Source organism: Anguilla anguilla, chromosome 3 (assembly GCF_013347855.1).
Source record: "Anguilla anguilla isolate fAngAng1 chromosome 3, fAngAng1.pri, whole genome shotgun sequence".
Taxonomy (NCBI): Eukaryota; Metazoa; Chordata; class Actinopteri; order Anguilliformes; family Anguillidae; genus Anguilla; species Anguilla anguilla.
In genome coordinates, this window is record NC_049203.1 from 14,486,881 (window position 1) to 14,511,621 (window position 24,741).

Genomic DNA, 24,741 nt, shown 5'->3' on the forward strand with positions numbered 1-24,741 from the left:
AATCCTGCCACAGCATCTCTAATGGGTTCAAGTTTGGACATTGCCTAGGCCACTGCAAAAATTTAATTTTGTTTCTTTTCATCCATTGCGATGTGAACTTGCTTTTGTGTTTTGGATATTAGTCTTTCTGCATAACCCAATTATGCTTCAGCTGCAGCTCATGGACAAATGACCAAACATTCTCTTAAAGAAATTTCCGGTACAGAGCAGAATTCATGGTTCCTTCAATAATGGCAAGTCATCCAGGTCCCAAGGGAGCAAAGCCTCCCCACATCATCACACTACCATCACCATGTTTGTCTGTTGGTATGGTGTTCTTACTGTGAAATGCTGTACTTGCTTTATGCCAGACATAACAGGACTGGTTTAATCCAAAAGGTTACACTTTTGTCACATCTGTCCATGGAACATTATGGGTATCATCCAGGTGCTTTTTTTTGCAAATGTGAGATGAGCATTGATGTTCCTCTTAGTTAGCAGTGGTTTCCAACTTGCTACTGTCCCACGGATCCCATTTTTGCCCAGTGTCTTTCATATTGTGGAGCCATGAACACTGTCCTAAGCTGAGACCAGAAAGTCGTTTGGATGTTCTTCTGAGATCTTTGTAAATTGTCGCTGTGGCCTTGTAGAAATTTACGCAAGCAACTCCTGGGAAGATTCACCACTGTTCCAAGTGCTCTCCATCTGGCAATAATGACTGTCACTTTGGTTCGTTGGAGTCCCAGAGCCTTAAAAATGGCTTTGCAACCCTTTCTAGACTGATATATTTCAACAAATTATTTTATCATCTCAATTAAATTTAGTTAATTGATGGATTGAGTACCTAAGGGGGCAATTACTTTTTCACATGGGTGATATGGGTGTTTGATAACTTACACAGATGGGGTCCAGGGGGAAACAAAATGTTATTTTGACTTTCTCATGGTTCCAAGTAAGCTTGTATAGTCGTGATTTGTAAATAAATGAAATATAAATTTGAAAATGTGTTTTGTGTTTACTCAGTTTCCCTGTGTGTAATATTACATTTTGTCTAAAGATGAAACCATTCAGTGTGACAAATGTGCAATAACAGCTAATAATAGGAAATCAGGGAGGGGGCGAATACTAATTCATGGCACTATATATATGTGTGTGAGTGTGTGTGCGTGCCTGTAGGTGTGTGTGTGTGTGTGTATGTAATTGTATCAAATGTATACAGTACAGTCAGACTGATGTTGAGAAGTTCTGCCTTTGAGAGATGTATTAGGAAACCCAAGTCACATGGTACAATATTTGGCTCTACCACCCCCTTGAGGCATTGGAGAAGAGGCAGTGATTGTTTTACCTGTTGTGAATGTGAGCTCTGTGGCTTCAACATCCATGTGAATCCCTAACCAAGAAATCTTTCTAAAAACCCACATTAAACAGTAGGGTTGGGGTTTGCTTCCCCTGCACACTAGCAAGAGCAGATTCTGGAGGGAGGGGAGGGAGGGGGGAAGGCAGGGGGGTCTGGCAGACTGTAGATCAGTGGTTCTCAACTCGGACCAGAAAGGGCCGGTATGGGTGCAGGCTTTTGTTCCAACCGAGCAGTTACACACCTGATTCTACTAATCAACCTTTGGAGTCTTTACTAAGGACCTTGATTAGTAGAATCAGGTGTGTAACTGCTTGGTTGGAACAAAAGCCTGCACCCACACCGGCCCTTTCTGGCCCGAGTTGAGAACCACTGCTGTAGATGTATCATATCATATCAGAGAGGACATCCTTTAAGCTGCCATAATGATGGTAAGGAAACACTTCAGGTGGGAATTAAGGGATCAATGTTACTGCTTTGTTTAGACAGAAGCAATATTTTCAGTTGGGGGAAAGGTTACAGATTCCACTTACGGTAGCGGTAAGAGAACTCCTTTGGCTGGCAAAAAGGAGGTAAGGACATACATGGCTTTTGGGATAATGAATAATGGACATATATAGCTAACAACAAAACACCACCACAATGGATCACATCCTACTCTGCTGTTTTGGCTGGGTGTGCACTCAATGCTTCAGCTAGTGGTAAGGGTCCTGTTTTGGGTGGTGTTGATGGGGTAAGGGGACTGTTTTGGGTGGTGTTGATGGGGTAAGGGGACTGTTTCAGCTGATGAGAAGGGTACTTTTTGGCTGGCTGTGAGGGTGACCGGGTCCTGTTTTAGTTGATTGTGAGATTGTAAGAGTCTTGTTTTTCCTGACTGTGAGTGAGGATCCTGTTTTGGTTGTAATGGAGTAATAATCCTGTTATGGCTGACTACGATGGAGTAAGGGTCCTGTTTTGGCAGACTGCGAGAGAGTAAGGGTTATGACTGGCTGGCGGCACAGCGGCGGATGGCTAGACCAGCGTACAGCGGTAGCTGGTCTCCGCGGTGACCGCCGAGCTCTGGTCGGCCTTCACCGTGGTGCCCTTGGATGAGCTCTGCTTGCCTCCCCGCATGTCCCTCCCCCGGCAGATGCGCTCGCGGTAATTCTGCGCGAAGATGAGCAGCATGAGCGGATTGATGCAGCTGTGCGAGTAGCTCAGGCAGATGCTGACGTTGTAGGCGTAGATGAAGGAGTTGGTGGGAGACTGGATGCTCAGGTTGATCACCTGGATCACGTGGTAAGGCGACCAGCACACCAGGAAGATGGCGATGACCATCACCACCGTCTTGGTGGCGCGCTTGGCCCAGACGGACTGCCTGCGTTTGACCCTCCGCATGGAGCGGAAGATGTGGTAGAGGGTGAGGGAGTAGAACGTGCTGATGATGACCAGGGGGATGATGAAGCCAATGGTGGACTGGTAGAGCGTGTACCAGTACATGTCTTTGGGCCCGTGAGGCAGGTCCACGATGCACATCTCCACCTGCTTCTTCCGCACCGTGTGCGTGTACAGCATCACCGGCACCGTCAGCAGGAAGCTGGTCACCCACACCATGCCGTTGATCACCATGGTCCACCGGATGGTCCTCCTTTCTGAGGTCGGGTGGACGATGGCGACGTACCTGTGGTGGCGGGAACAGAGGAAAGCTTGTGAGTAAGCTGACTTCAGATCAGTTAGCAGGTTGGACAGAAGAGAGTGTGAGCAATTCCACTTTCATGAAGACTGACGTCAGGTCAGTCAACAGTAGGACAGACAGACATAAGCATGTGAGCAGAAACTGCCCTCGGATTAGTAAGGACAAATATTGGCAATGTTTCCAGACAACTCAGACACTGCCCTAAAACATAATGCTAGCTAAAACCTGGTAGAACAAATCAAATTGCAGAAGACCAACACCAAAGACGATAACCTTTGTTTCAAGACACTCTAGAAATAGGGTCTGAAAATGAAGTCACAGAGAGATGTCTAGACTAGACAGACAGAAGAAAGTGTCTAGTAGCTGACGTCATGTCAACATACAGAGAGGATTTATTTTCTCCCTTTACTGGTTACTCAGGGTAAATCCAATAATATAAACACTGGTCTCAAAGGTCAATCTGAACATAAGGTCATCTAACAGAGCCCTGGAGAGGGACAGATTTAATGGTTTCAGGATAAGAAACCTATGCTCTGGGGTAAAAAGTTTCTTCCAATTTCCTTGAATTAAACAGTACATAAATTATATCTTGCTTTATTCATTTATTGTCATTCTCAAGTGGCTCAGAACATGGAAGGTTATTTACTGAAATCTGAAACTGTGACAAGTGAAAATTTCATGTACTTTCAAAACCCTTTAGGCATAAATGAAAATATTTCATTATTTCATCACCACAATGAAACAAAGTGCAATGTATACCGTCCGTCAGCATACTGATTTGCAAGACTAAATATTAGGCTTGGAGGTGAGCTCTGTACATATCAATGCACAATTAACTTCCAGATGCATTTTCTAATTTGTTATGGGGGACATAAAGCTGATTTAGGAGTGAGAAAGGGTACTTCAGTTTGTGTACTGTCTTAAATGACCATTGGACTGCTTGAATTCTGTTTGGAGAACATTCAGGCACCACATTAAGAACAAAGTTGATTTTCAAACCTGAATTGAAAATACACTCTGCAAGCTCTAATTTGCTTACTTGGCAGGGCAGCAATGAGCTCTTTGAAACGGCAAATTCGTGTTCTGCTAGAAAACAGGACAGATTCAATTAAGGCTGTCGCTACTTAAAGCATGTTCCCACTTAACAAACATCCGCAATGCAAGACTCTCCTGCCAACTGGTGAGCAGGAGAGCAATGAATGTCTGAGTTCCCCTCTAAGCCAGCATCCAAATATCTGTGTACCCTTGTAAACCAGCATCCAAATGTCTGTACACCCCTGTAAACCAGCATCCAAATATCTGTGTACCCCTGTAAACCAGCATCCAAATATCTGTACACCCCTGTAAACCAGCATCCAAATTCCACAGACGACCTGATGCAAAAAGGTCAAAGCCATTAAACTAAAACACAAACCCACAATAAACACTAACATATCCACAATTAGCCATTATCGGATTAGCCTGTAATTCATGACCTCCTCTTCAATCTGTAATAATAGTGAGTTATTATGACTGAATAAATTGATCACATACTGCTGTTAAGGTTATTTGGGACAAGTAAAAATAAGTCTCTTCTAGATGCTTTTTTAAAATTATTATTATTTTTTAAATCTGAGCATGTCTGGCTGCACAAGCAGACATGACAGATCCACTCCACCGACTGGATTTTTTCTTCTTGTGCTTATTTAATAATCCATTTCTATTGCATAGCAGTGCTTGTGCATAAACATGTTGAAACAGTGTTTGTTATTGCACTTAGGAGCACCGTAGGCTTCTCTGAAACCTTTAGAGATAGAGAGTCCATATCAAATGCAGGTGTAAACAAAACAACTGAAAGATAGCAGCAATCAAAGAGAAGAGATTTTTTGTCAAAGTTGCCAAGACAACAAGGAAAATTGACCACATTAAATGCAGGTGCAATCAAAGCAACATTCTTTTGTCAAAGAAAAAAAAAGAATCCTACTTATCTCAAAGTTCCAATTATTGTAATTACAGAGGTAACAAGGAAACCTCTGAGGCTGAGATTGGTTAGCATAGAAAGATACATGTTTTTCTCTTCAAAGACTCTCTTCCTGGAATTTCAGTAGAAAGACTGATTCTGCACGAGTCATACCGTGCTCTCCTGAATCAAATTCTTCAAAATCATAGAAGAAAACCTAAACTTAGCTGGGGGAAATGACTACAACTGTGGCACATACCACTTTGCTGTAATTAAGAGGTTCACGCTGAATGTATTCTAGGTGATACAGAATTTTCGCACATAGCCCTTAGTAATGATAATATTTTGCTCCTTTAATAAACCAAAACTGAGCTTCTGTTACTGCAATTGCAGTGCCAGTTCTAAAAGTTATAAATGACAACAATGCAATGTTGACATATAAAAGGGTAGTAATACATACGCACTTCACTGTATATTCTTCCCTGGTGAATATACAATGCAGTACATATGTATTTGGACAGTGACACAATTTTAGTTGTTTTGGCTCTGTACTCCAAATAAAATAAAACAATGAAAATGAGGTTGAAGTGCAGACACCAGGGGAAGAAAGTACAGTCCTTCATTATAGCCAGAGAGCCAAGGGCAGGTAAATGTTGTTTGCTCCATATTGCTGAGGTTCTCCTTCTATTTTTTACCTCTTTTGCACACCTATTTCACACACCCACAGACGCAAACATGCACACACACACACACACACATGCATGCACACATGCATGCACACACACCCACCCACCCACCCACACACACACACACACACACATACACATACACATGCACACACACACACACACACACACACCCACCCACCCACCCACACACACACACACACACACACACACACACACACACACACCCACACACACACACACACACACGATACCGCAGACATTCACTGGTGCATCGGTTCAATCACCGTGTTCCTGTCACCATAGAATTATGAGGGTTCAGAGCTAGTTCAAGGCAAACGATTTCCACAAACCATTTTAATAAACTGAACTTCTGGCAGTTTCAAAGCAACTTTGCCCTTGATAGTTCCACTGCATCTGCGCTGTACTTGTACTGACGTGGACACAACAATTACCAGCCTTTATTGTTCCGTCCTTGCACTTGCGCTTAGCAACTGCATTCATGTCCTTAAACTGTGGCCATTTTTGTGAGCAGGAGCAGCTGCAGATAAAGCTAAACTGCGCTACATGGTACTGGCTGTTCTTTATGCGCTCTTTAACAGTTTGTTAAGGGAAATTTGCAGAAACGTTAGCGCAGGAGCTCAGTCGAACCGCTACAGACTCAGCACAGTGCAGTTATTTATGTGGGTGTCGTGACTTCTCTTAACATAATGATGCGTACTCCTGCGCTCTGCCCCCAGGGAATGCAATGGTAAACATAATGCCGTAATACGTAATGACCAAAATAATACTGTTGCCATTTGTTGGCTGAGAAGACAAACTGGTTTCTATTAAGAAGTGCTGTTCTCTGACCCTAAGGAAAACCAAGTGAGAAATCTGGACCCAAAAAAGGAGCAGCTAACGATTCAGCCACTGCCATGTTCAGTCAGTAAGATTCATGCTTTCTATGTGTCCCACAGGTATTTCAGGAAACAAAGTGATATTTCATTGCTGAAAAAAATATTACTGTGTGATGATCTAAGTGGTATAATTTGTGTAATGCTTTACACATGGATCCCATGGGATTGAAGGCAAAACTTCCATTTTGGGCAGAAAAGTTATATTTAATACATGTAGTGGTGTTGGCGATATTATGGCTCTGTCCTTCTGAGTTATCTACCCCAAAGGCTGAGCAAGAATTTCCAATAATGAGACACCAGCCAATGAATTAACATGAACAATTATGATAATAATAAACAATTATTTATCAATATAATAATCATTCACAATAATAGATCTAATTAATAATAGCATTATTAATAGCATATTGAAAACATTTTTAAAACAATGTTAATGGAAGTACTGAAATGGCAGATTCATTGAACATTGCTAACTTTTCCAAATAAGCTGAACAGAAATTACCCTGTAAAACTGAAATAATGTTTTAACTGAATAGCTGAATATTTTAACTGAGTTCTAAGGCTGTTGCTGCTATGTTCCTTGTGACTTCAAAACAATGCAAAAAGGACATCAATAAAATCCAGAAAAGCACATGTTGCGAATGTTCTGGACACTTTTGTAGGAAACAAAAACTGTTTGCCGGCCAGTGCCCAAAGTCTGCCCATCCCCCAGGCTAGGTTACAGAGAAAAAAGTTAACATTTATAATTTCTAAAATGCAGGGTATTCATCAGATCAAAATAAAAACTTTCTGGGCAGATAACCCACATAGTAAAAATCTTTCAGCAGAAACTACCCTTAAGGACAATGTCCCAGATTCTGCCAGAATAAGAGCTCTTTTAATAATGGTCGGTTTTTGGATTACAATCCTTATCTATGCCCCAGCAATGAAGTATCTGTTATACATGCACAGAAGAGAGCCTCAGCTTTTTTCTGACTCTTTTTTTCTATTGTTATCTACACAACCATCTCTTGAACCAGATGACTTATATTCCTTTTTGTTTCATGAAAAAGTCACATTTTCTTCAACTTTTTTTTATCTCTTGGAAATATTAGAGGTTTTAACTCTTTAATGTGCAAAACATTATTATTATTATTATTATTACTTTACATTTCTTTTTAGTAGTCAGTGTTAATCCTATCGCATCAAGAATTTGCAGATTATATATACATGTGCATTAAAATATACAGGTACACCCAGTACAGAGTTTAGAATACATTCAAAGGGTACTGCGATCATTTAAACACTGGGTATTCAATAAAAATACATTCCTGGCAGTGGATTATTTTTGTCTTTAATATTACATCGGGCTAGTAAGAGTCAGACGAGGAAGTATTGAGTTCTAAAAAAAACCCCAGAACATATTAGATATGAGGACCACAATTTATGCGGTGATAAAACCAGTACACGTAAGAATGAGACAGATACAATCACTACATTTAGTTTAGCGGGGCAACGTTTAAAATTTAAATGGCTTGTGCATTCGTTTGCTGGGTTTTTGGCATTCTGCAATCTCCCCTACAGGAGCTTTGACATCTCCAATGGTTCCTTCCCTCTACTCAGGTGCAGTTCAAATATTGCATTTGATGTGATCTTTGCGATTGAATCTGGATATTAAAGTTATCCAAAGCTGCCAAAAATATGGGCCGCCTCAACTGCGCGTTCAGTTAGTTCACGGATATCATTTTTATTTCTCTCTTTTTTCCTCCCCAGATGATGGTAGAAGAAATGTAAGTGAGGTCAGATTCCCCCCAACAAATTTACGAGAGCGCTTGAACCTGTGCTCTTTTCTTCCCTTCTTCATAGGACTCCGGGTGTCTGTATGTTTGCTCAAAACCAGACATGTCAATTTACTCAAGATTTGAATTAATAGACTGTGTCTGGTGTCTGGGTTTACTGAAGTACTGCTTCTTCCAGCTTCAGAAACATTACAGGCATATTAAATGAAAATGACTGACACGGCAATATTGCATCCGTCTAAAATTACAGATGTGGTCTGGTATCTTAATTGCTGTATTACCAGTAGTCCTTTTTGATGCTGGTCTGGTGAAAATAGGATTTACGCATCCATGTTTACACATGTGTAAGCATAAGCATCCCCAGGGATGTGCCTTGGATAAAACAAGTCTGACGGTGGCTTCAAAAAATGCTGACATGTGACTCCGGAATGATAAAGATATTTTCAAACAGTAGCACCGAACACAGTCACACAAAAGTTTTAAGTGATATAACTTTTGCACCTGCAAATACACCAATACACACACACACACGCAGGCACGCACACACACCCTAGTACTGAGTAATGACATAGTTTTATCACCACCTAATTTTATTTTTTATTTTTTAATCACATTTCGTCCTGAATAATACTTGTGAATATGATCACATTATGTTTATTATGTTTAAACATATGGTAAATGGTACTGGTAAGTGGACTGCATTTATATAGCGCTTTTATCCAAAGCGCTTTACAATTGATGCCTCTCATTCACACACCAATGGTGAAAGGCTGCCATGCAAGGTACCAATCAGCTCGTTGGGAGCAATTAGGGGTTGGGTGTCTTGCTCAGGGACACTTCAACACACCCAGGGCGGGGGATCAAACCGGCAACCCTCTGACTGCCAGACAACCGCTCTTACCTCCTGAGCTATGCTCACTTTATATTTATGCTGGCATCATTACTCAGAAAAAGGTCTTCTTTCTACACTTTCCCAGAGAGAAGTACACTTACAGTTTACATTCCTTTTTACATACACCCCATTTATATGGTTGTGTATTTACAGAAGTAATTAATGTGTGGTACCAAGGTATAAAGCATAATGGCAGTGCCCCTGCTGGGAATCCAACCAAAACCATAAAGTTACAAGCCCGGTTTCCTCATCGTAATTCTGTTCTGCCAGCCATCTGGTAAATAAGCTTCTAAAATAATATGAATATTGCAGAACATCTCAAAGGATGTTAACGTATATTAATACATTTTCAGATTACATTCAGCAAGTCTTTCCAGACTCAATGAGTCAAATCGTGAGATGATCTTATTTTAATAACTTTTAGTCTCAGAAAAAGTCATGGGTGATATGAGGATATATTGAGCAACATTTTCTTTTATTCATTAAACATTAATTGATTTCCCAGCGAATGCTAAAAATTGAAATTTCCTGTTGCTTTGATTTAAAATGATGAGATTTATGAAGGGAGGTAGCAATATTAAAAATATCTAAAAAATAAAATAAAATAAAAAAAGTTAAGCAAAAAAGCAGTAGTATTTAATATACAATGTATTGAGTAAAAAAGTTTCTAATATCTAATTATTTCAGCATCAACTTCAAATAAATGTCAAACAAGAAATTCATTTAAAAAATGCAAGCAGGATGCTTACTAATTACAGAATACTACCCCTCTATTTATGACTGTATTGCATGTCCAGCAGGTAAATGAATGCATTCAAAAATAAACTTCCACATGTAAAATACATTCTCAGTGCTACCTGAGGTTGATAGCCCCAGAGACCCGGTTATAATAGGCTGTATAATTGGCTAGGGAGGGAGGGTTCTGATATCAGGGCATTCCCTGCTTCGGCCTGTAAGAGTGACTGCTTTGATGCAGTCCTAGCACTGCTCAGCTCAGCCAACGGCCTTCGGAGAGAAAAGAAACAACGGCTGGCCAGGTGCATCTTGGGAGAGTGTGCTAATCTGCCTCCTCAGACTGATGAAGTTTCGAGTGACGCTCGATTCGAGGTTAGGGCTAGACTACGAAACCTTGTCCTCATTCAGCCATGTGTATATTATGCAGCGCACACTGCCTCCGCTGTGACTTAACACTGACATGTCCATGTGCTCTAATGAAATGGCTCATTTAAAAGTGACATTTCAGCAAGTTGCTCTCAGAGCACTCTCACAATATGATACACAGGCTGTAGAAACCACCATAAATTAGCTTTACAAATATGGTAATTGGATCAGTCATTCATGAATTTACACATTTGCCTCAACCCTAGTGAGAAATGCACCATACATTTTACTGAATGAAAAATGTCAACTTGGGTTACTCTTGGGTAAAAAAAATATATGAATAAAACAGCCAGATAACTTGACAACATAACATTGACAACATAAATTGCCTCAAAATGAAATTATCTGTTTCAAAACAAAAATAGAGACAGAGGTCCAGTTAAATGTTAAATATTACATTTAAGAGGGTAAGAAGGAAGCCTTTATGTCCATAGTGGGTCATCATGTCTATCAGAGAAACCACAGCTGGTGAAAAGGTAGCTTCACAGTGCAACGTCCAGTCTTATATCAATGCTCACAGAGCACATTTCACTTTACTAGTGTACGCAAGCCCTGCAGGGCTCATATACACTGTATATAAAAGGTCCATTGCACTGTGTAGGTCAGTAGGGCAAGTCTTTATAAGGATACATAATAATTTATAAGGATACATTAGTACAAAATTTTACATTATTTTATAACTTAAATAACATAAAAGTCCCCCCCCCCCCCAATTGTCATAATATACAATATGATTTTATCACTCAGGAGGTGTTCCACGTGCATCATTTCATAAATTATATCAAATCAGCAGTCATATGCACTATGTTAATAACATTAGTAACCAGTGCCACAATCATAACAATACATGCTAATTAAGGGTTGTCTGACCAGCCCCTGGGTCAAACAGGGTAGTTCCATAGGTGCAAGTGAGACTGAACACATTCCGTTGATAGCCTGTGTCTTACTGCTCTCTCAGAAGGTTTTCCCTCGTGTTTTAATGAGCTTGTTTTAATGAAGAAAGCCCCCCACTTTTCCAGCTGATTCATTATCACTTCATTAGGGATAAAAATCATTGTCGGGAACAGAACCTTGGTTACAGCAAAGTGATTACTGGCCTTGTCTAGTTTTCTTGTGTTTGTTTGAGCTAATATTACAACGGAGGACTCATTAATTGTACAAATGTAGTCTTGTGTTGGGGTTTGTTTACCCTGACAAAGAGCATTCATTAAATCAGAATCCCACCTGCTGATTATAACTACAGATTTTAGGGTTGGCTGTTCCACCAGGCAGCATCAGATAATTTAATATATCAAACTCATAAATGAAACAGCACAACAAGTATCTAAATTATGTTGACGCAGGCCTGTGTTGCCCTCCATGCAATTTTATAATTACACCAAATGCCACCACCATTTACGTCAGATTTCTGTGAGTAGGACGTAGGCCTACTGTCACAATATTAGTCTGAGTACTTAGTTGTCATTAGTTTTTAATCGGATGATTTAGGAATTTCACCACAAAACCATTCACAATCACTGATAATAATCCTGTATGTCTGAATTGTGAACAGGTGAGGGGGTGATTGGCTCAGGGTTTCCACACACGCGCGCACACCCGCACACAAACACACTGTCAACTATATTTGATAAGGACAATAAAATACGTATGGATGTGTACCCTGTTTGCTACATTAAAAAAACATTTTGCTGTGTACAGCGTGAGCTAAACTTATTGTTAATCTGCATGCCTTTTAAGGACGTTAAGAAATTGGAATAGCGTCAGAAGAATCAAACACAAACTCAGGTCAAACACCAAAACGGGGATGGCGTCGGGAGAATTAAACATAAACTAAGGGTAAACAACGCACACATGCTGGAACTTACTTCACGGGCTGAATACAGCCACGGCTATATTGGTTAAAACAAATAGTGCTCTATTCCTTCTCGATATTCTGTCGAGACTTCGAAAACAAATTAGGCTATACATCAGGGTAAGTTTCGGAGTAAGAGATCAGTTGAAAACGAGTGTTTTAGGGTTAGGCAAAACCTCAAGCATTTGGCAACAAAAGTCTGTCATCACACTTCCAACATTACATGACATGCCCAAGTTACTGTGTGTGTGTGTCTGAGAGAGAGAAAGAGAAAGAGAGAGAGAGAGAGAGAGAGAGAGAGAGAGAGAGAGAGAGAGAGTCCTTACCTGTCTATACATAAAACAGTTACAATTCCCACGGTTGTGAACTGATTGCTGACATCTACAACCATCACCGCCTTGCACATTAAGTTCCCAAACACCCACTGTTGGTCCCTGACCAGTTGGTGGATTGTAAAAGGCATCACCAACAAGAAGAGCATATCGGCGATTGCCAAATTCAGCACGTAGATGTCCGACACCATTTTTTTCTTACAAGTCGCCACAGCGTAAATCACTAAACCGTTGGCAATTACACCTATGGTGCATAGAATACCGTACACGGACGGGAAAACGTGCATAAAAGACGCCACATCGATAACACTGTAAGGCGATTCACTTATGTTCGTACACGAGGTTCTGTTCGAGTCGCCAAGTTCTTCGTACTTGCAGACGAAGTCCGCTGTGCTGTTCATCTTCACTTCTTCAAGCAAAAGTTCCAAGTTATTGTTTAACAAATTATGTATAGCCTATATTATGTTAAATTCGGCGGGCAGCTGCCAGAATAAACACGGATCATATCCTTGGCGATTATGTAAATAATCTGAGCACACAACTCTTTGAAAGCCCCGGACAGATTCGGCCACTCAGGTACAAAGCCGAAGACGTTCAGGGATTGCGGCTCCTTGCAGTGTAGGGTCAGATGCCGTGAATGCCTCCTGAGGAGTTAACTTTGATCCGCGCGCACCAAAAAGCAATAAAGCCGCATATGCCTTGCGAATTTGCCGCGTGACTCAAGAACCGCCTCAGATGCTGGCTGAGCAGACCCTAAGCAGAGAGTCTCCTCCCTTCCTGGATGACTGCAGACGTGCTTTCTTGGAGCACAGGGTTACTCGTGATTACTGAGGTAAACAAATATTGGACCGACAGAAAATTCAATTGCTTTAATATCTCTGATAGACTGAGAGGTTATGTATCAACTGTAAGTAGTAGAGGTATGGACAACAGACTCCTCAAAACAGCTGTCTATTGGCCTACCCTGTTTTATGATCTATAGACTTACGTTATATACAGGTCACATTACTACACCAATATTTCATTTAAAATTGGAAGTCTTTTGACAAAGGCGAGGCAAGAAATTGTGCATGGACAGGAAAAACTATGAGCTAGGTTTACTGAATCTACAGCACACACCAAATTAATACATTTTCATTTTAAAGTTTATACATCGGAGGTGGTCCCCTTGATTGTTACTAAATCAAATAATTCAAATAATAACAGATAAGGGTTATTTAGTGGTTCCTAGATCATTTTAATAATCATGCCATAGCCTGAAAATAAATCACAATTGTATCAATTCAGAATTACAAGTAAGTATGTTATTTATATATTCTTTAAGTTATATGAAGTGTCTCCAACTCGATACATGAGTAACAAGGTCATTTAGATAATGTTTAGGGTAAATAAATTGTGATCATTCTAATATTAGGGGAGCACTGTGTGCTTACTGTTCAGAGAACAGTGACGTAGCGTATAAAAGCGCAAAAATGTGCATGACAAAACACAAAATTGAAAAGTAGTTAAAGAAATGCGAAGTGCGATATTTTTAATAAGTAATTTCTTCGGTCATTCAGCACATTTCACCCTCTCTTCTCCCGGGAGTGCGCTTTTACACAGCCTATGCACCGTCACTCTCCTCTTATCAATTCCACAAAGGAAGCATAGCTTTGCTGGGATTGCACGCGCACAAATCGGTTATATTTCATGCAGTTGTCCTGTAGCTATTCTATTCAATTTATTTCAAAGTCTCAGTTTCAGTCAAAACCGGAAAATATGTCAGTGGCGTTATCTCCGTGGAGTTCTAAGCCTGTAATTTCTGTAACTACGGCATCCACAATTGTTCATCCTCACCATAAAGGCTTTATCAACTTCATCACAATTGTAGTGAATGGATTTGTGTGATTATGTCTAAAATTAGGGCTTTATTGGGAAATTAGTATCAAAGCACCGGTCATTCAATGGTTGAACAACGTCCCGGCGTAGACCACGACATGAGGGTTTTGTGAAGAAAATGGGATCGATTGCCTCTATTTCTTTACTGAGTCGATTTTTTTTTTCTAATTTTAAAAATGCAGTTATTTTAAGCCCAAATATTTAAGAAAGTCATGGAAGGAGAATGATATAGCATTTATAGTGTTGGAGTAATTTTAATTCTAAAGTCTCCAAAGCCTCAAAGTGTCGCTCTGCCCTGTCTAATGTTAAGGGAAAGTGTCACTCGCTGTCTCTCTGCAGGTGTGTGTCTAATTGAGAAACTTCTGTGCGAATGGCATTAAAGAGGCAGGAAGAAAATATCAGAATCTGAATAAATATCGGCCAAATTCTGGAGAAGAAAACATTCAAAGAGAACGCATTATTCGAGTGTTGCCAAATATCATATTTGTATTCAGCACCATCCCTAGTTTCTTGGAGATCATATAATCTATTTTAACAGGTCATCCACTTAATAATATAATGACCCCCTTGCCAAAAAGAGAATGAAAACATTGCCAATAAATGGAATGGAAACTGGTGGGATGCCAGTCAGCTCAATGAGCACAAACATCCTTCAGAAGAAAAGGGTGACAGAGTGGCTCGGGTCTTGTGATGGCCAGCTCTTTGCATCACTTCCACAAATAAAGATTAATGGTCTATTCAGGGATCTGATGGGATTTCTGAACGCAGGACAAAGTCCTTGAAGCTCTTGAAGCTAAAAGGCATCTGGAAGCGCATCTCTCAGAGCAGGCACAGAACTCACCCCTCCAAAATGCGGGGCAGTGGTATAGGACAGTCCAGCGGCACAGGTGGAACTAAAAAAGCGCTGGATCAGAATTCACTAAATGAATTCTGCTTTTGCTAATCTGTGAGCTTACTGAGCGTGTATTGTCTTGAAATGTTAAATGTGAGAAGGTGAACCAGGTGCCCCCGTGGCTGATGCTGACTCATTATGCACAGCACCCTGGGGAATCAGGTCCTGTATAACCAGAGACTCATTTTTTGAAAACCTCACATCACAAAATAAAAAAAAATAATGTTTTTGAGGAGCGTTGTGTGGCAAGGAAAATCTCCCTTGGTGAGACACTGGCAGGGTCTCTCTCTCTCTCTCTCTCTCTCTCTCTCTCTCTTTCTCTCCCTCTCTCTCTCTCTGTCTCTCTCTCTCTCTATATATATATATATATATATATGGGACATATTGCATTAATGTGTTTGATTGATGCTTTTGGTTGAGCCCAGCTCAGTATTTGTAGATCTACAATGGAGGGATGAAGCTTTATCTACTCTGCAATATTGCTGTGCCTTCCTGATCAGCCCATTTGTGAACGCCAAAGCCTCTGTTTTAATATCAAACAGCTTATAGAGAACTGAGAGCTGGGAGATGTCTTGGTGACACACAGAAAATTGAGGAGCTTGCGATCCAATTTCCTTCTGTCTCTCTCTGTTTTGGTTTTAAAATGCCTATGTGGTCCATTTGAATGGGGTTTTAATGCCCCTGTTTAAATTGACAAGAGGATGACTGCACATATTTAGATCAAAATAGATAGATCTCTATTGTCTGTTGTGCACAGAAATGTGTTGTGCATCACAGTTTGCATTTCCTTAATAGTCACAATTTTACAAATAATAAAATATAACAGTCAGGGAGGTACATGGTCATAATTTCATTGTATTTCATATAACCCTGTCCTTATCAAGTATCATCAAGGCTATGTGTGAAAAGTCTGTGTGATCACAATTTTACAGTTAAAAGTGCATAACAGTCAATGAAACAAATGCATTAACATAGCTAATGACAGTAGCAAGGATGGATATATAGAAGGCATTTCAGTTAATCGATCCTGCAAATGAGGTTGGTTAATTTGGTTGTTTCACATTTTTGGGATCTTTTTTCTGTCTTGGAAAAAAAAAGAAACCACTCCAATAAATTGAAAAGAGAGAACAGAAGAGGGCCTTGTGTGGTAGCCTGAAGGCTGGGTTGGCATAGACACGCGAACAGCCTCCGACTGTGAGCTGCTTGTTTGTCTGTATATTGGTTTGGTTTTTTTCTGTTATACTCCACAAATGCATATACCTGTTAGATAGATCTGCTTTTGTATCCAGTGCATTATGGGACACATATTTGGATCCAAAGGGAGAGTTAAAACTGGGGAAAAGAATTCTGGTAAAGATTGCCATATACAATCTGACATATTACATTCTACATGCTTGCATATTGCTATATATTACAGTCACAGTAAAGAAGCTAATTGGAAGAAACAATTAAAATAATAGGTGAAATGTTTAAGTCTCACTGCTCTAGGTCTGGTCTATGAACCTTTTGCTTTCATGGCCAAAATCATTTTATAAAGCAGATGTTATGAAGGCATTTTGTTCTAAAATATAGATTTTTGAAAATGATAACGGAGTCAAGAAGAATAGTTTTTGTCATTAAAACAGCTAGGCTGACACCTCGTAGCTCTGACGTCTGGCACTGCCATGGATAAAGATGCAGTGATAAAAGAAATGTCTTCTCATTTTAATATATTCCTGTCATTGTGGAAAATCCATCTTTGGGGGTCTAGGCGCGTGTGCCGAACAGTGGCTAAAATAAGGGAAACACTGAGTCCAGTCTCTGTCTCCTGTCACATGCTTTTGTTCACAATAACATGGTTTGTTTTTCAAATCCTTGCAGTGCTGGACACTACACAATCAGATAAGTGTCTACATTCTGCATGTGGGGAAAGTTTGTTCTGTGTGTGTGGAAATGGTGTGCGCGTGTGTTTGTGTGTAGAGAGACAGTCTCACTGTCCACACTGTGTAGACCAATGGATAACACATGTTGTATTTGGATAGTGGTAAAATGTGAAATAATGTCAAATTAAACTTAGATACTTACTGATTAAATTTAATGTATTTCGATATAATTGTATTGGTCAAAGTGCTTATTTGAATATAATAAAGTAGACATTGCATTATCTTTGATGGACAGTGTATACTCTGGATCTGTTTTCACAGTTCTTTCACATGATTGTACCTCATTGTTTGTTCACAGTTCTTTTATGCTGTACTTTTCTTAGTATATCTCCTCACTTTCCCAGCCTCAGATAACAAATAACATCAGTTTCTTTTATTTCTGTAATGCTTGCATCCCACTGTGCCCCCCTGCCCCCACCCCTGCCCCCACCCTCCCAGTTCAGACCACAGTAGTCTATCATCCAGCCAGGCAGCTGATCTAATAAGGTGGTGTGCATATGTGCTTGTTTTGCACACATGTCTCACGTCATTAGACCCTGGTAATTTGTGAATGCTAAGAGAATGCTATTATGTTTTGATGTACTAAATAAGCATGCTTCCCTTACTCCCGCCCCCCGCCCATTTTCCAAGTTCCGAACTTAATAGAAAGATGTGTGTTTCAATCCCACTCTTGCTTGTTATATTGTTTTTGAAAAATAGACATGGAATGTATTTAATTCTCCAGGGTACAGTGTAATAATGGCCTGATGTAAGGAAGCATTAGTAATTGAGGCTATTTGTTGTATACATGGGGCTGCAATAATGCACTTTCACAGTCCACAGCCCAAAAAGTGAAAACTTTTCACGTCCTGTACAAGTATTGTTGTATGAGTAAAATCAGTCAGTAAATAAAAGCAAAGCTGTATTCATTTCTGTTCCTTAACCACGGTTTTCAGTCTATTTCATCTGTTGCAAAGAAATGAGCTAATTATCAGGGAGTAGAGATGCTACAGGAAACTGATCTTTAATCAGTAATTTGCATATTTCTGTCCCGATAGTTATGTTTGCGGTATATCTTTTTTACATGAGTAATTCACATTAAAGCAGTTGAATGCATTTCTGCTTCACCTCACCTAGCTTTCTGGATAAAACTTGGTTGCAGATTTTATAGTGAAAACATAAACCAGCAGAACCTGTGGTCCACCAGGATTGACCACTTTGGTAATAATATATCATGTATAGATCTGAAAATATATACACAGTTGTGAATATATATATCTGCCAAATTTTTGACATCCCAAATTTACAGCCAAACACATTGACCCATTTGTTTCATGCACACTAAACAGGTGTTACACCGTAGCAATGCTACTTCATGTTTCCTGCACTCATTCCTGGCGATGTATTTTATCATCTAGCCATCTCAAGAGAATGTGCGGCCGCTATTGTTACTGTAGATTGCTGGCTTGCCAATAATCTTTCCTTCATGATTCAAAGGGGAAAGACAGCTACGGTGAAGATTTACCGAGTCTGCATCCAAAAAGCACTGATCTATCTGTTTGTGTCCTCCTCATCTTCAGAGCTCCCCTTAGTGTTTAAGAAAAAGCAAAAGGCTTTCCAGGTATGGACCTTGCACTCACTGATAATGCATGTATTTCAAATAGGCTTATTTCCCCCTGTGATTAGTTCGTTTTCATCACTAATCACTAGCTGTTGCACATGGAGCAGTTACTCTTCCTTGGGTCCACACAAAACATAAAAAAACACGACCACGTACAGAACAGCAATAGACAAACACAGGACAGCAACAGACAAGAAAACACAAATACAAAATGGTATCAGTGATCAATGATATTAGAAGCGCTTGGATTTCCAGTGTAAAACTGTTTTCACATTGAGGCCAGTTAACATTACATTACATTACATTTATTTGGCAGATGCTTTTATCCAAGGTGACGTACAATACGTACATGCCGAAGGTCATTGGAACAACTACAAAACGCACGTCCGATAAGGTACAATGCTCATTATGTATTAGCTATCCATAGCCATGAACACATTAAGTCCAGTTCACACAGTAAGCATTGGTTAGGATAGTTAACCTTAACCTTATCCAGACCACATATAATCTATAGATCTGGCTTCTGCATCTTTCCTTGTCTGGATGACATGGTAAACTGATTGGAACTCCTCATTCAGAGGGTGTGGCCATACTTTTCTGTACGCAGCCCCATAGGGCTTGATATGTTTTAGCATGTTCGCTGATAGCTGCGGACATGCATGTGAAATCATAAGAAATTTGAATATCATGTGACTCTGGATCAAATAAAAAAGTGCATGTGTGCACTTACAGATTTTTCTGTTGAAATAAGATGTGCATTTGCAAGTAATTCAATTCACAATGTCAATTAACTGTCATTTTACACAGGGGTCTTGTGCTCTCTTTCAGGAAAATTAATGCGAGATGATAAGATATTTTTTTTGCATTTGTCGAGTATTCAGCGAAATTTATGTTTTCAGCATGAATGTTCCATCAATTAAAATAAATTGCTTGCAGCTCAGAGTAATTCAGTCACCTCATGGTCAAATATTGGAAAATTACAAATAGGCTTTTAGTCCCATGCTTTTTACACTGTCAGTCTCAGAAAAACTGAAGCAATGCTCAATGCTCAGGACAGAAACCAAATTTCCAGTTTTTTGTTTCCAGAATATCTCCGGTCTTTATATGCTTCCTTTGAATGCTATTCAGTCACAAGGAACATTGTAGGAATCGCCTTAGAACTTTACTCAGAAAGTTAGAAAACAGCTTGGATCGCGTATGGTCATTACTGACAAGTCTATGGGTATATTTGGTTAACAATATTCAGTTAATCTGCCATTTCAATGTGTACATATAGAAGATTCAAAAACCTCTTTGAAGTATAAACTTGCATTTTTCTTCAATGAAAGGAATCATTACGAGGGAGTGTACGAGCAATTTGTGGAATGTTTACTTGTGACCTAGATAGAGGTTGTTAGGATGAATACATTCCACAACTATATTGATCTAAATATATCCCATAACAGAATTAGACTCTAAATCATATGTTCCACAAAGTTCTTGGAACTCTCCTTGTTCACGGAAGGGATTGTTTAAATTCACAGTTATAACCTGCACAATAATGCTCAGTGTTTATCAGATGAGTACATCATATCCCCTATACAGTATTTTATATGCACTAAATATTCATAGTTAGAATTGAATTATACAGTTCTAGAATTTTACAATGAACAAACATTTTACATTGTAGAATTATAAGACTGAAACAAGGAGAATGTTTCAATTTCACTCATGTCATGTTAGTCCATCTTTAATGCCAGCAGCATTTTGTTTCTTTCACAGACTGTTTATTTTTTCAATCTTACAGCATTTTATTTGCGCGAGCTTGGGCATGGAGGTCATGCCTGTGGCAGATAGACATCTCTTCAGGGATTGGGGTTAAATATTCCTTTTCTGTTGTTATCTCTGCATGTCTTACCAGTCAGAGACCGCTAGACCACAACGTGTTGCATTAAAACTAGGAGGTAAACTATATTAAATAAGATCGTAAATGCTAGGTCACGTAGCAGAATCAGGGACCTATGGGCTGTTTAGATCCTGGCTTAAATGCGCTGGATAGGGTCCAGACTCCTGTGAAAGGATGAGCCAAAATGGGCTGAATAGCCTGTGGTTGTAAGTATGTATTCATATGTTGTTCTTATGTGCTAAATATCTGTGCCAAATTGTTGTGTTTTCCAGAGGGAGGTACAGTGCAGTGGATAGCATTGTTGGCTCACAGCAAGAAGGGCCTTGGTTTGAATTTCAACCAGGACCTTGGCAGTGCTGTAGAAGAGCATGTCTGCTCAGTCTCAACATACCCTGTATACGTACAAAGCAATAACAAGAGGCTGGAATGGTCATCACTGTGTCAGTATGCTGGGTGGACTCATTTTTGTCTTTGTAAAGTCTATCCTTATGATGATAACGTGACAAAGTGGATTTGGAGGGAAATGAAAGAGTATTTCTGAAGTACCTGACCAGAGGACCACTGCAGTACTGTAGGCTATGATACAGCATAGTGAATTGTGCATGCTAGACATATATGGGGTGGCAAGGTATTTATTCTGAATTGCTTCAGTAAAAATATGCAGCTCCAAAAATTAATTGCATGTAAAAAACATAATTTGTGTAAATTGCTCTGGTAAATCCCAAAGTTGACATGGCTGGCTGCCTACAGGGCCAAGTTCGAGTTCTGGGACCTAAGACCACTGCAGTGAAGCCATGCAATCCAACCTGTCTCACTACGGCAGTATTTTTCTGAAGTGAAACCTTTTTAAGAAACCATTCTTAAATATGACTTTAATGCTTTGTTGAGTTCTTGTACATGGGCTTATTATATAGGTTTTATCACAAGAGGCTTTGGTCTTGGCTCCCAGATGTATGATACAAGGTGTGTGTCCTCATGAAGGGAGGTGCCTCAGAGCAGTACTACAGTGTGAGTACTTTCAGACCTAAACTGTCAAATCAGCTGTCATCCCTGTAGTTTAATGATTACTTTCAAACTGTCAGTAACATGAAAACAATTTGTTGAGGTCTAATGGGTAAAAGTATTTAAAATAATTACTTGTCATCATCTCCTCTGATTGAGGCTATTTACTCCGGAATAATTGATCTTTTAAATGACTTGGCTTTTGTGTTTTGTGGTTGGCTGAGTGCAGTAATAAAACTTTCAAGGGAGAGAAAACTCCGGAACACCCCAGGTTTTTGTAGAGATAAGACCTAAAACGTCACTTTTTATTGCCCCTTTGATTTTGATGAAGGGGAGAGCAAGGATAGAGAGAGAGAGCATTCCTATGTTCAAGCGGAGCATGCGACTTAATCACAAATGACACTAAGAGGCCCGTGAGCAAGTCTGCCGGACCAAATTATATTGTCTGTCTCTCAAAGACAATTATCTAAAAATGTTCTCAGATTGCATTTGGCCCCAGCCTATGGTAGAACATACAATGTTACGCAAACTTTGTACCAACTCAACAACCTCCACTGCCTTTCCAAGAACAAAGACCACACCTACCTGGGAGCAATGGTTGGGGAACTGGCCTTGTAACTCAAAGGTTGTAGGTTCAGATCCCAGGTGGGATGCAGCTCTTCTGCCAGTGAACAATGTACTTAACCTGAAGTGTTGACTTTGGGAATCATATCCAGTTTAATAAACTTGAATGTATGAATAAAATGCAATATGTGTAAGTTTTGTTAGGTAAGAGTATCAGCTGAATAAAATAATGCAAATGTAACTTATCTTCTGCCTCAGAGCATAAGAAGCATCTGACCATCATTTGTATTTGTCATGTTGTCGTGCATGCAGAACAGCTTCTCTAAATGTAAATCTGAAGTTCATTTAAATGTAAATTTAGCTGACAAAGAAAACTATTAGAATTGCAATTTAGACGGCAGTTATTAGTGAAAGTTATTTTGCATATATTTTTCCAGACAGGTGCAGGTGCTGCCGTTCCTCTTCCTCGTATTAAAAAATCTAAATGAATTTCCAGGGGGCTGCAGGCATGACACAAATTAAAATTCATGTCGGTAGGAGTTCTTTATAATGGAGCTTAAAAATGAAAAAGACTACATCCATGATATGGGATTTTATATTGCATGTGGTGATGATGGTGATGATGATGACAATTTTTTTTTTTAAATTATTATTATTATTATTATTATTATTATTATTATTATTGTTGTTGTTGTTGTTGTTGTTGGTGGTGGTGGTGGTGGTGGTGGCGGCGGTGGTGGTGTTCACGTTGTTGTTGTTCTTTTTTAACCTTAAAAACATGCCCATCTACGCCCATTACTCCCTTTCTCTGCTGCCTAAACCCTTACTCACAAATTTATCACCTGAAGACTCAACTCCTAAACAAACTGCAATGTGTCCAGAACCCTGCCGCTGGTTTGCTCACCTACACCCTCTCTAGAGACCACATCACTCCCATTCTTCAAAATGTCCGCTGGCTCCCCAGTCAGCAAAGAATTCACTTCAGATTACTCCTCAACACCGATAAAGCCCTCATTAAACTGGCCCCTTCACACCTCACCAACCTCCTCCACCACTATACACAATAACAATAATATTCAACTTATAATTCACCTGCAACTTTTGTTACCTATGTTTCTGGTTATCTGGCACTATTGTCCTTATGCTGTCCTCATTTTTTGTACTTTATATTTCTCCATCTATGTGTTTATTATTATTATTATTATTATTATTATTATTATTATTATTCAAAGTTTCTATGAAAACATTAGTATACATCAATCTGTCCAGTAGGCATGGAAGCCATTGAGTTGCCATATCTTACTCTGTAAATCCTTTATAGATATCTAATATGTAATATAGGTAGCATTAATAACCGATATTAAAGAGTAATTACACACTAGATACATGTTTTAAATATGTCTAAATGTCAACTGTAAATGTGTTTGTATGCCTACTTTATAATGAAAGATTTAAAACTATGCTGTTATTTCAACATTTCTGAAATGAGAAAAAAAAAAACATCTTGGTATCTTGGTACTTCCCACCCCCTTTCTGCATTCCACTCTGGCCCCGCCCCCAACTGTGATGTCAGAGTACCTCTTTGGAGGTACTTCTACATCATATAAATGTAAATCAAGATCCTGTCAGAAAATTGTGGCCACCCACAAATGTGTCCACTTGTCCACTTATTGGCTAGGCTCACTGAGGTCCATGGTTTCAGCCAACATTTTTAAAACTGGAGCACCATGGTTCATAAATGGTTCATCAAAATTTTCATACAGTTTCTCATATTCCACCTTGATCGTCCACTAAAATATGTCCCTGAAAACGTTTGAGGTGAGAAATGGACCACGCAATTGCTGAATCTTGATTTGATCGGCAACACCTAGTTTGACAGCTACTCCAAGTTTCACGAGCTAGGCACAGCTGCACTGTATGAATTCATCTGCACAGAGAACACTTTATGTGAATGAGATAGACACACCTACTCCACCCACTCCAGGAAGCATTTTTCAAAATCGTGTGTTCAGAGGAGTCAGGCTGAAACAGTGAGTGCAATTACTCTTTAGGATAAGGGAAGTGGCAGCTGGACAGGGGCGGGGATCTTGTGGAACAGGAAGGGGATGAGTTTTATATGAGAGAGAAGGGTTCTTTTGGAGGGGGAAGGGCTATTGCTGCTCCCTATTCTGTTGGCTTCTGCTCCTCCCCCAGGGTAGGATTTGGCACTGAAACCTGGTACCACTATGGCACCGGTTCCCATATGACTGGTACCTATGGAACCAAATCGCAACATAGATTTTGATGCCCTATTTTGGTGCCATTTTATCATATAATGCTTGAGCTGCCAATTGAAATACCCAGTGTTTTCCACCTTCTGTTGATCCGAAATGGAAGTTACAGGCAACAGATGCCCACCCATGCCCACACCTCTCTAGCTAAAATTACACTTGCTCTGTCGACCCCGCTCAG

The 24,741-nt window shown here is 39.7% G+C and overlaps 1 protein-coding gene across 1 annotated transcript; it reads right to left on the reverse strand.

Moving 5' to 3' along the window:
- Positions 1-1,658: 1,658 nt before the first annotated feature.
- LOC118223947 (melanin-concentrating hormone receptor 1) lies at positions 1,659-13,245 on the reverse strand. The gene is made up of 2 exons (XM_035411055.1): positions 12,542-13,245; positions 1,659-2,993 (listed from the first exon to the last, which is right to left on the reverse strand). The coding sequence occupies exons 1-2, from the start codon at positions 12,946-12,948 to the stop codon at positions 2,345-2,347; spliced, it is 1,056 nt and encodes a 351-aa protein (XP_035266946.1). The 5' UTR covers positions 12,949-13,245; the 3' UTR covers positions 1,659-2,344.
- Positions 13,246-24,741: the final 11,496 nt, after the last annotated feature.

Excerpts from the sequence above, each read along its gene's own strand:
- LOC118223947 (XM_035411055.1), bottom strand. The coding sequence starts at position 12,948 with ATGAACAGCACAGCGGACTTCGTCTGCAAGTACGAAGAACTTGGCGAC. Across the intron at positions 2,994-12,541 it reads ACTGTTTTATGTATAGACAG|GTACGTCGCCATCGTCCACC; the intron begins GTAAGGACTCTC and ends CCGCCACCACAG.